An 11,366-nucleotide genomic window follows, 5' to 3' on the forward strand; every position below is an offset into this window, starting at 1 on the left:
TATGATGACACTGATGTAAGTCCTGGAGAATGTTTACTCATTCAATTTTGACAAGCTGACAACAGCGAATATCACAGAAGTGTGGCCATACACACCTCCAGCAAGTCTTAAGAATTTTTGAAGGAGAAGGATAAAAAGCTTCTCTAACTTCAAAACATTCTTCCTTACAGGTCTTTGAAATGCATTGCAATCAACAATGTCCTCCAACAGCAGCTGCACAAGTGGATATGACAAAGGAAAGACAAGACAACTAAATATAAAGAACTTCTCACTATTACTGAGCAAATTCATATGAGGCCAATAGTACAGATCTATTTTTTAAAATATCATTATTTATAAAAGCAACGACTCTTCACTAGAGACTATTCATACCTTAAGAGCTCGGACAATGTAATTGGTTCCCTCACCCAGAGCAATGCCATGTAACAAAATGAAAGTGTCATTGGCATCGTCATCCGCAGTTTCTCCTTTTGGTTCTTCATTAAATACACGCTGCCATCCACTGATCCAGAGTACACAGAGGTGCTTTCTTGAGTTTGCGTTAAAAGAAAAAAAGCAATTGATATGACAGACACATGAACCATGGCGTACAAAAGTCAAGATAAAGGAACATACAAGATCTGTTCAGCAACTAGTAACATTTTGAAATCATTACTTTGAATTTTTTGCTTGTTTGTGTACTTTTCTGTGAAACAGTTTAACACCAATTTATTAATCTACCACAATATGAGATGAGAACCTGTTTCACGAAATGCTATTCCACTTGACTAGGACATTAACTCCTATATAACATATAACTAATAGACTAATGAGCTGGAAATACTGATTACCATTTGAGATATAAAGGAACTGTGAGGAAACAAAGGAAAATTTGATGTACTTAAATCAATGCCTCTGAGTTTGGGATTAAAATACAGTTTTAAATTTCAACCCAGGAAGGACTTTAATGAAAATGTCATTTACATTGCAGAAATGTTACTGATGTTAGAAGTCTGCCCTGAATCCAGCCGTCCTATAATCTCTAACTGCGGAAATACAGGTATTTTTTAGAAAAATGTATGTAAATTCAATGTCAAATAACTTTACAACAAGAATGTAGGAAATTATGAAGAAGGTGGGAAAAAAACCCCAAATAAATTAACATCCAAACTTCTCTTCTTCCTTACTCAGGTCAATCACTAAAAACTAAGAGAAACAAAGAAAATACAAAATTTTGTTTAGTGTTTTATAAGTTTGGAACCTTTTCAGCAGTGAAACCTGTGAGTTCAGGAAAAGATCAAAAAAGAAAAAAATCTAACAAGAATCTGTAAGCCTCTCTTCCCTACATCATGACGCAGACAGGATGAAGGAAAATGTATTTAAAGCACACCGGCACAAAATGCCAGCAATGACTCTGCAGAGATTTTCCTGACTTCACTTCCCCAGAAACTGTTCACCCGTTCAGACAGGAATGCGAGAGCTGGGGGCTGCAGGGCCAGGACTAAGAGCCCGCTGGAAACAACTTGGCCCTTCCGAGAGCCCGGCAGCTCCGCGGGCGGGCGGCAGGGTCGGCAGCGCCCGCAGCGCGGGGCGCCGCACACCGCGCGTCCCGAGGCCGGGCTGCGGTGCCACCTGCCGGCCCCGGCACGGCACGGCACGGCACGGCACGGCCCTGGCACGGCACAGAGCAGAGCGTGTGCATCAGGGAACAAAGGCAGGAACACGGGAACATCGGCTTAATCCCTTAAGTCAACTGCTTCACCTTTCACATGGATACTGCACTTAAAGGCAGCTTCATGACTGAAGCTTCATTGTTAATTTCACATTCAACTCAATTTATTTAAAATAATCCTCATTATATTTGTGGCCTTAATGATGGCACACAATTTCCTTTTATTTCTCCCCGCTAATGCATGGCATGACAACACGCAGTTACACACAGCTAATAATTTAAGAGTTTTATAGGCTTCTTTAGCAATATCTCAGTGCTATACTCAGTCGAAATTGCTATTAACAATACAAGAAAATAACAAAAAAAAAAAAAAAAAAGAAAAAAAAAAAAAAACACCAAAAAACCTGCTGTATGGACAAGCCTCTTAGGGAAAGAAGGGTGTTGAGGCTTCTCCTCTTTAGCAGTAACAGCTCAGCAGAAAGGACACCAAAGAAAATATTTATGAATCTTCACAAGAGTTTACAATAAACTAGAAATATGCTAAATTTCAACAGACATAACTCTATATCTGTCTGATTTTGCAGAAACTTACTTTAAGTATCATTGAACTCTTAACTCATTTGAAGTGATTTTAGTGAAATTGATGACTACTGGAAGCTGAATTCAATCTCTGAAGCAACTAACCAAGACAATAAATTATGGCCTACTTAGGACTACCTTGCTGTTCTAAAACTTTAAGCAACAGACCTATAAAAGGCACAAGCACCGAGGAAGAAAGAAGTTACCCTAGACATCAAAAAGGGGAAGAAAATTTAAGGAAATACTTTCACTAGAAATTCTTCACTCTATTCTTGTCTTTTTGTATTATATTTGTATAACAACCAACATTCTACATGAACAAACATACAGTGAATCTTTACCTCAAAATGTCATTTTAATATGTAAGGATGAAAGGTTCTAGCATAATATTAAAAAAAATTTGCATCACCATTTTTATAACTTCCCCCTCTCACCCCAACTGTGTCTGAAGTTTTCTAATTGCTGCTGATCAAATTTCTCACTCTATTATCACTTGTGGACTTTACAAAGTAAAGATAAAAGCTTGAAAAAACAAGATTGTGTTCTTCTGAGGGTAGAGAGGGAATATCACAGAACAGAAACATGCCATAAGGAGGATAGCACATAACAGGGGAATAAGAAACACAAAGATAGATTAAGAAGGAAAAAGCAAGCAAAGAATAAAGCAAGAAAGAAAACCATCATAAGTTTAAAACACAAGCAAAAGCTTTCAAATGTGCCTTGCAATGCATTTCCAGTATCAGGCCTTGCAGTATTGTCTAGTATTACACTTGCCCAGCAGAACCTAACACTCCAATTCTCTACAACATTTTAATTAAGAAGTTCAGCATTCTGTAGCTATTTTCATGCTGCTATTGCAAGAAGAGAAACTGAAGGAATGCTAAAATATGATTTTTCCTATAAGGGGCCATTGGGAAAGCAGTAAAAAGACTGTGGAGACAAAAGATAGAAAAATACCAATATAATGTAAAGAAAAAATTAAAAAGCTAAACATATCTATGGGATAGAAAAAAAATACATGCCCTTAAAGAACAGACTCATGTTTTTTAACATCAAAGTCATGACAGACAGCTCTGCTGTTGGTTAAATGTGTGCTTATTCTTCAAAGCTGCTGTGTTTGTGAACATCTAGCTTGGCAGATATAACAGCAATTTTTTTCCCACTCTAAACAGGAGGCATGGAGCAAACTCGCTATAAACCAGAACTTCCTCCTACATTTCCCACTGCATTTCCAGGTCCTGTTCAACTTTTATCTCCTTGGGTAGGAGTTGAAGGAGGAAGTCTATTTCTGGTAGAATATAAAGTAGTACAGTGTCAAACAAGACTGAAAATATTACAACTTCCAACCAGTTCCTCCAATTCACTGTACAAAAATACACTTTAAATCTATTTATATTTAAAAACTACAGAAAAACTGATTTTCAGATAGTTCTGCTCACTGCTCCTACCTGAGACCTTGCTCACTGATGAGGCAAAGCTGCAGTCAGTCTGCAGATCCCCCTCACTGTCAGAGAGAGACAGCAAGTGCAGAAAGCTGGGTCTCTCTGGATCACTGTCCACATCAGTACTGCTCTCACATCCCTGGGGTTTGTAAAGAAACATTTGTGTTAGCTGCTCTTAGTTACGGTTTCGATCTTAACAAACCACATAAACCATGACAGATGCAATGCAAAATTAACAGTAAAAGTTAAAACTCGAACTGTTAATATTTTTACTCCATGAACCACCAGTAACTGGAAAAAAAAAAAGGCAAGGAAGTATTTTTTCAAGGATTTCTCAATACCAAAAAGTTCTAGTGACTACACTTTAATCTGCTACAATGACCAGAAAGTTGGCAGCACACAGAATCAAAGCTTGATCAAACTAGTAACTTCAAGAGAGCAAGCAGAAAAGGATGGTAGCTGATGATACATCTTGCATTGCCATTTGTATTTACTGATTTTCTATGTCAAGACAAGGCAAAACTTTTAAATAAGCAGTTTCAAATAGTCACAGAAATATTTATCTGTTGAAACAGACTTGAAAAAACTCCAAAACCCAATAAATTGGACATGTGCAAGCCTGTTTAAATGACCTCCTTCATACTGAAGTGACATTGTTGGCAGCAAGATATGTCACCTAAACAAAGAAGATTTCTGTTGCTGCTTTTAAAAAGATACCAAACATCTCATGGGATTTGACCTTTCACTTACTGATAATACTTTGATGGTTTCCCCAGCTGGTCTCTTGCAATATGCCTGTTTGCTCTTCTGAAGGTAACACCTCCAAAAATTGCACAGAATTTCATCCTGATAAACAAAAATGGATGGCAAATGGTACAATGTTTACAAGATCATTAATTGCTGAGAGAACGGAGCGTAATTTCTAACTCAGGAATATGAATAACATTCCACCTCTAATTTTATTAACTGTGATTTATAAAATATGTTTAAAAACTACCAGAGAAACAAATTTTTATTTCATATGCTCAATGATTTTAAACAGGGATTTATGTTATTCACTTTAAAAATTAAAATCTTTTAAATCCCACTTTCTGTAACACACACACACAGAGTATAGAACTCAGACTGACATCTACGTACCTTCATTTGTGGACATACTCCTAATGCTTCTAGAGCTTCCACCTGTTTCTTGAGTACAAGCTGAAAGCCTTCACAAATATACCATTCACAGCCTCCATCTAAGGGGAAAAACAAAGGAAACAAACTATGTTTGTTTGTACTATTTTGGATTTCTTTAACTTTATGCACACTTATCCCCATATCTCTAATAATTTCAGACCCTAGTGCATAAACCACCTGCACTGAACACTCCATTAACTTCCATTTATTCACAGCCTTAAACGAGAAGAAAAGTTACTGAACAAGAACTTCACACATTTCCCAAGAATAATATAATTCATTACAATGTCTAGTGTGGCATTTGTAATTGAGCAGAGCACTGTTAAATTACCAGTTTAAAAATAACTGAGAACCTGCATTTAAAAATGAAATATGAACATTCCTTTCCCACCCCTGACATAGAAAACTGAAACATTACAGGAGTGAGTCAGGCAAAAAACAATCAATACCACTTTGGTGCTTTACCATTCTCTCACACAGAATCACAAATGTTTAAATGAAAGAATATCCCAACTTCTAACAAATCATAGCACAACATAAATTTCACAGGGAGTGGGCCTGCTCTAATCTGCTCACTATTTCTTCAGGCTGCATTACAATTACTTTTCACCCTTACCTCTCTAAATTCACTACTAACCTTTTATACAGGCTTTTGGTTTTAGAAATTTTCTCTGCATTTCTCAACTCCATTTTCAGTCCTTCCACACCTGTTCTTCACTACTCTTGTTCCGAAATACACCTTGCATCTCACCATCTTGGACATTATCTGCCCAAAGCTTCTGCCCTGCTATAATGATGCTGCTCTTAACTGCTAACAGTGAACTAACAGACACAGCTTACTCCTATACTTTCATGGAATTCAGTGTAACATGACTGCATTGTGAAGTTAAGGATTTCTTTCTTAAGAAGTCTGGGGTTGGCTAATGACCTTCTCAACAGGATAAATTAAAAGCATGACTGGTCCAGACTTCAGAATAAATACAGTATAAGGAAAAGTGGAGGGGTCCTTTCACACCTCCCTTCACTTCCACATAATTGCTCTTTTCAAAGGAATGTAGCAGTCTACTGCCTCTGCAACAGACCAATGGTATTTGAGCGTATCAGAGAGAAAGATAACCCCTTGCTTTATTTGGCATTTTAATGCAGTTCTGTTTTCTGAAGGTGGCCACAACAGTAAGAGATGTATCCAGCCAACACAGCATACACACACAGCTCTAGCAGTAGCTTTACCACTACATCTTTATGCCCCAGATCTTCCTATGTAATGACCACTATTCTTCTGAATAGTCATTAAGTTAAAAGTAAAAAAGTGACTCTGGATGAAAGATGCAGCTCTGGTTCAGCTACTGGAACTGCATGAAACCTCTTCTGCGCAGTTTGTGTGTAAGCTGCAGGGCCAAGTGCCTGTAACCCAGGCCAGACTGACACCAAGAACTGGACCACCATCACATCTCACTTGCCAAGACAAACAACCTCTCTGGTTTTGTGATAGCCATCACAGGGAAGGAACAAAGGATTACCACATCTGAATGCATGCCTCCAGTAGCCTGAATGAGTATTTGCTTCCAGAAGTCAAAGCAGCAGTAGCACACTCACCTTTTCAATAAAAAATCCCCACCACTGGGCTCACCAGAGGTCACCTGTGGCTCAGGAAGTCACCAAGTGTGATCTCTGAAGGTTGTAACAGCATAAGGGAGGTGCATTTTGTTCCCACTCCTACAGTCTTTCCTGCCTATCCGTTTTTGTTCTCTACCAAAGACCTAATGGCCTAGGAGAGCAGTGGCTGAACAGCCACCCTTTTGCAAAATACGAACAGAAACTCATACATACCAGTTTTTTCCTGCTTTTTTAAACCTTTGGAGATTGATTGGACTCTTGAATTAGTAATAAAATCAGTGTTTACAACTTCTCTAGTTCTCTGCAAAACAGGAATACATCTTAGCAAGAAAAAGAGCCAGGTCTAACTTGCACAGATTGCCCCATCATAAAACATAATGGAGGAATTCACCGAAATTTCCTAAACTATCAGGACACAAGACAGTCTGAACTTTTCATTCAGCAATTTCAAAAACAGATAATTACTATCATGGACACATAGGTGACATGCATCACAGTTTGCCTGGATTTGGACTGCATAAAGGCAGCAACACTCAGACAATGCTTCTGAGGCATCTAGAGAGCACATTGACACCACAGCTACAGCAACACAGCAGGCCAAGATGGCTCATTCGAAATGTTGTGATTTCAAGGAACATTAGTTTTAAACAGTGTCAACTAAAGCATGAAAAAGTAAGAATAAAAATACTGCCCTCAATGCTGAGAAGAAAAATCTGTAATTTTCTTACATAAAGTCAAGAAGCAATCAAAATAAACATTTTCCAAGGCAGTAACTCATCTTTTTACCTCAGTAACGTTGTGGCAAGATCTACAATAAAATCTGCCTCCATCAGTGAGACCCCAGTTCACTTCTGAACACTGAGCACAGCGCTCATTAAAATCTCTCTGAAAGAAAGAAAAGCCAGAAGACTTTCACAATTGCTCAATACAAATGCCATTATTGCTAGGCTACTGCACAGCTTCTGAGATTATTTGCAGAGGAGAGGATTTACACCCCTCGTGTTAGCTCTGGCTGGTAACAAGTGATCATCGCACTTGCCATCAGCCGCAGGTAACCCTGAACACGTAATTGCAGCTGCAAAGGGCCAGTTCCCGTGTGTGAGAGCGTCAGAACAGCAGGAATGGCGATCCACGCCTCGCACACACGTGGCGGGGCTTTAAATAAAGCCACCCATCAGAAATTGAGAAGGAGATACAAACTGGAGGGGGAGGCGAAAAGAAAAACAAATTTCTGGAACTGCAAAGAAACACACGCGGTGAGAGAAAGCCCGCACGAGCCGCCGGTTCCCGGAGAAACCGGAGAGGGAGAGAGAAGAGGGAAACCGACGGAGCAAAACCAAGTGGTTTCCAGAAACGCCCACGTGCGTGCTGGGCAGGGGCAGCGCTGCCGGGCCCGGCTGAGGGGCGGCCGGCGGCACATCCCGGGCCGGACCGAGCGCCGGGCAGCGCCGAGGGGCCGGGCAGGGCCTCGCCCGCGCTCCGGGCCCCGCTGTGGGCAGGGCAGCACCGGGCCGGGGCAGGCAGCGCCCGCCGGCGCCTCTCGCTCTCCCCCGCCGCCCGCAGCCGCTGCCCGCCCGGGGGGAAGCGGCCCCGGCCCGGCGAACCCCGCAGGCCCCACCGTGTCCTCCTCGTCCATGGCGGCCGCGCCCCGGCAGCACCATGGCAACCGCGCCGCGGCGCCGCGGCCCGCCGGGAAACCGCGGCCCCGGCGCTCGCGTTCCGGGCCGCCGCGGGCACTGCGCGGCGCCGGGGGCACGGGCGGGGCAAGGGCCGCGCTGAGGGGACAGATCCCGGGGCTGGCACCAGCGGGAGGGAGAAGGGAGAAGGGAGAAAGGAAAAAGGCTTTCCTGGGAGGCGGTGAGACACTGCGGCAGGCTGCCCAGCGAGGGTGGAGGCGCCGCATCTTTGGAAGGCCGGGTTGGATTGATGCCGTGAGGGGCTCCCTGAACAGAGGCTAGACTGTGTTAAAGGAAGAAAGTAGGGATTTATTTAAAAGGATACGGCCTGGGCAGTACAAGAGCCTGGCCGTAGCTCTCCCCAAAATGGACCCAAGATGGACTCCAAGTCGTTTTTACACTTTTATAAGTTTTTACACTTTTATAAGTTTTAGTCCATTTACATATTGGGGTTAATTGTCCAGTTACAGCTTCAGGTTATGAAGTCCCATCCTCCCAGTTTGCTCTCCTCAATTCACTGCTCTTCAGACTTTTTGGGCCCAAAGCTGCAATGATGTCCTTGGTTCTTGTGCTGGAAAAGGATTGTTTTGTCTGACTAAGCTGTGAGGAGAGCTTGCTAACTCTTTATATGAAGCTCAGAGTTACACACTAATGCAGTACAGAATCTGGAAAATACGAAAGCTAAAACTTAAGGCATCAGAGGGAGCCCTGGGCAGCCTGGTCTGGTGAGGGGTGTCTCTGCCCATGGCAGGGGGGACTGGGGCTCGGTGCATCCCTTCCCACCTCTTCATAGTCTATAGTTCTGTGACTTCAGCCATGGAGGAGACGTAGCAGCTTCAAGGAGATGTGGGGTGTCCCAGGGACTGAAGGGTCCGTTCCATCACAGAATCAGTTGAGTTCCTGTGATCATCGAGTCCACCACCATGTCAACTAGACCATGGGACTCAGTGCCATGTCCACTCCTTCCTTAGAGACCTCCAGGGATGGTGACACTGCCACATCCCCGGGCAGCCCGTTCCAAAGCCTAATCACCACTTCTGTGAATAAGTCCTTCCTAATGTCCAACCTAAACCTCCCCTGGAACATCTTTGGACTGACTGCATGTGCAGCTTAAGACTAAGACTGTGTGTGTCCTCTGAGCCTCAGCCCATCGCCATCCTCTCCACAGAGCTCCTGCATCCTCACCCTTGCACCACCTCGGTGGCCCCAGCTGGTGACCACCAAGGCTGCACCAAAGCTCTGGGAAGGGGGCTGCTGCTGCTTGTAAAGAAGGCCACAAAAGCTCATTTAACTATGTAAAAGCGGAGATCCTTGAATGAGGGAAACTACAATCTGAAATCCACTTTCAATTAAAAAACAACACCCAAACCTCCAGATCTTGATGTAGGTCTCTAATTTCTTGCATGCTAATAATAATGTTTAAAGATGTCTAAACACCAAGATCTGTTATTGCAGGGAATTTGCCCACAAAATTGGAGAACAGGTTTAAGCCCTTTAATAAAAAAAAAAAAAGTCCACTAAGTGAAGGCATGGGAAAAAATTAAAGTTAAAATATACATAGAAAGAGGTGAGGCTGCCTTGACAGCTGTGGTTACATTGATGTAGAGAGCTAGAGGGAAACTGTTTATGTTTAAGAAAAAAGTTATTACTCATACCAACTGTGATCTTTTTTCAGTGTGGGTTGAACATTTGTAACACCCATTACACATGTAATTCCTGCCATGTTAAAAAGGTGATTGTCAGCCTCACAGAAATGTAGCTAATACTTTGATGAAACAGATCCTACTTGTGTTTTTAATTTCCATATTTTTTTTGTTTGTGGAAATACTGTTGTGGGAAAGCAAGGCCATCTTGTGTGACAGAGAGGGTTTGATCTTTTTCTAATGTATTTCTAAGATTAAATACTACCTTGAAAAAAAATCACATCTGTAGCTGTGATAAGAGAGGAAGAGGTGTGTTCCAGTGCAGAAGATAAGGCATTGCTCCTGCTGAGAGCAGTGCTCGTGTGTGACTCAACGCTGTGAGCGGGCAGTGGGCCTGCCCAGTGGACTTAACTAAATTGAAGAATTTGTTTAAATTAAGTGTGGAACTGAGTGCTTTGATGAGGTAGGACCTCAGAGTTAGGTCTTCTGTTTTCTAATTACAGCTTGTCCATAAAATATTAAAGGAAGAGTAATCACAGGACTGCCATTTTGTCAAAACCTGATAATTTCGTATTTAATGACAGTAGTTGAAGATAAGCAAGAAAGAAGAAAGATGTGGGGGACAGCACAAGGAGCTGTGTAGGTATAATTGTGGCCATACTGGTGCAACATGCCAGTAAAATTTTTGAACAGGGAAGCCCTTACTCTCTGTTGCTGGACAGCCCACACTGTTTCTCTGAGCTGCATTTTCCACGCAGGTGAAACAGATGTGAAAAGGTACCAAATTTTGGAAAGGAACTTCTACAAAGACTGATATTAATATTACTAGTTACTTATAAGTGTCCAGGGTCCCTATAAATGCAAAGTTTCTGTAGCTATTTCTGAAGTCCATCAATTAATTAGTGCAGACTACTAATCTGGCAGGAAAAAAAAAAATTAAAGTCTAACAGGGTTACCAAGTCTTATAACTATTTCTTAAATATTTTTTGAAATTACATGTATAAAACCGGTTTTTCAGCATATAAAATTATGTGTAACCTTTGTCCCTAATTACAAGTTACCCAAGCATACTGATAGGGGTATGATAATTTCAAAGCCAGGAGACAGACTGTCTTCCTGCTTCGGCTCACTTTTCTAATTAAGATCATTATGCATAGTAGTCAGATTGATTCAAGGCTTAGATAAATAACACGTCCTGTTGTTTCCATTGATTTGAATTTTTAATGAACTGAGTTCCATTGCTGATACCACATTTCTGGTTCTTGACTGCAGACTTTCTGCATGTGAAAATGTAAAAAATACATATTGGACTGAAAGACATGTCCCTTGGCCTGTCCTTTGGGCTACTGTTCATGAAATTGTGCTGGCTCCAGGATACAAACTTCTGTAGCAGAGATTCTCCCCAGAGTCTTTACCCATTGTCAGACACCTACTACAAAGAGTTAGAGCAGAACAGCAACCTCAGCTGCCCCAAAGATTGTGCACATGAACACAGGGCAGATCGACCAGATTCAAATTTATAGAAAATGCACACAGTTATTAACATGCAAAATTTCATGTCTGCACCATCTCTCCATGG

At 41.7% G+C, this 11,366-nt stretch overlaps 1 protein-coding gene across 2 annotated transcripts in view; it reads right to left on the bottom strand.

The window, feature by feature from the left end:
• The window catches only part of TAF1B (TATA-box binding protein associated factor, RNA polymerase I subunit B), a 44,247-nt gene extending 36,109 nt beyond the window's left edge, over nt 1-8,138 (bottom strand). For both annotated transcript variants that reach the window (XM_085574534.1, XM_021525421.4), the window contains exons 1-7: nt 8,087-8,138; nt 7,255-7,353; nt 6,682-6,769; nt 4,813-4,910; nt 4,423-4,518; nt 3,679-3,811; nt 373-529 (exon numbers count right to left, since the gene is read on the bottom strand). In XM_085574534.1, the coding sequence (XP_085430660.1) occupies nt 373-529; nt 3,679-3,811; nt 4,423-4,518; nt 4,813-4,910; nt 6,682-6,769; nt 7,255-7,353; nt 8,087-8,104 (689 nt within the window). In that variant the 5' untranslated portion in view covers nt 8,105-8,138. The remainder of the gene's footprint in view (nt 1-372; nt 530-3,678; nt 3,812-4,422; nt 4,519-4,812; nt 4,911-6,681; nt 6,770-7,254; nt 7,354-8,086) is intronic.
• Nucleotides 8,139-11,366: the final 3,228 nt, after the last annotated feature.

The sequence above is a fragment of the Lonchura striata genome, chromosome 3, assembly GCF_050655825.1.
Source record: "Lonchura striata isolate lonStrDom1 chromosome 3, ASM5065582v1, whole genome shotgun sequence".
Lineage (NCBI taxonomy): Eukaryota > Metazoa > Chordata > Aves > Passeriformes > Estrildidae > Lonchura > Lonchura striata.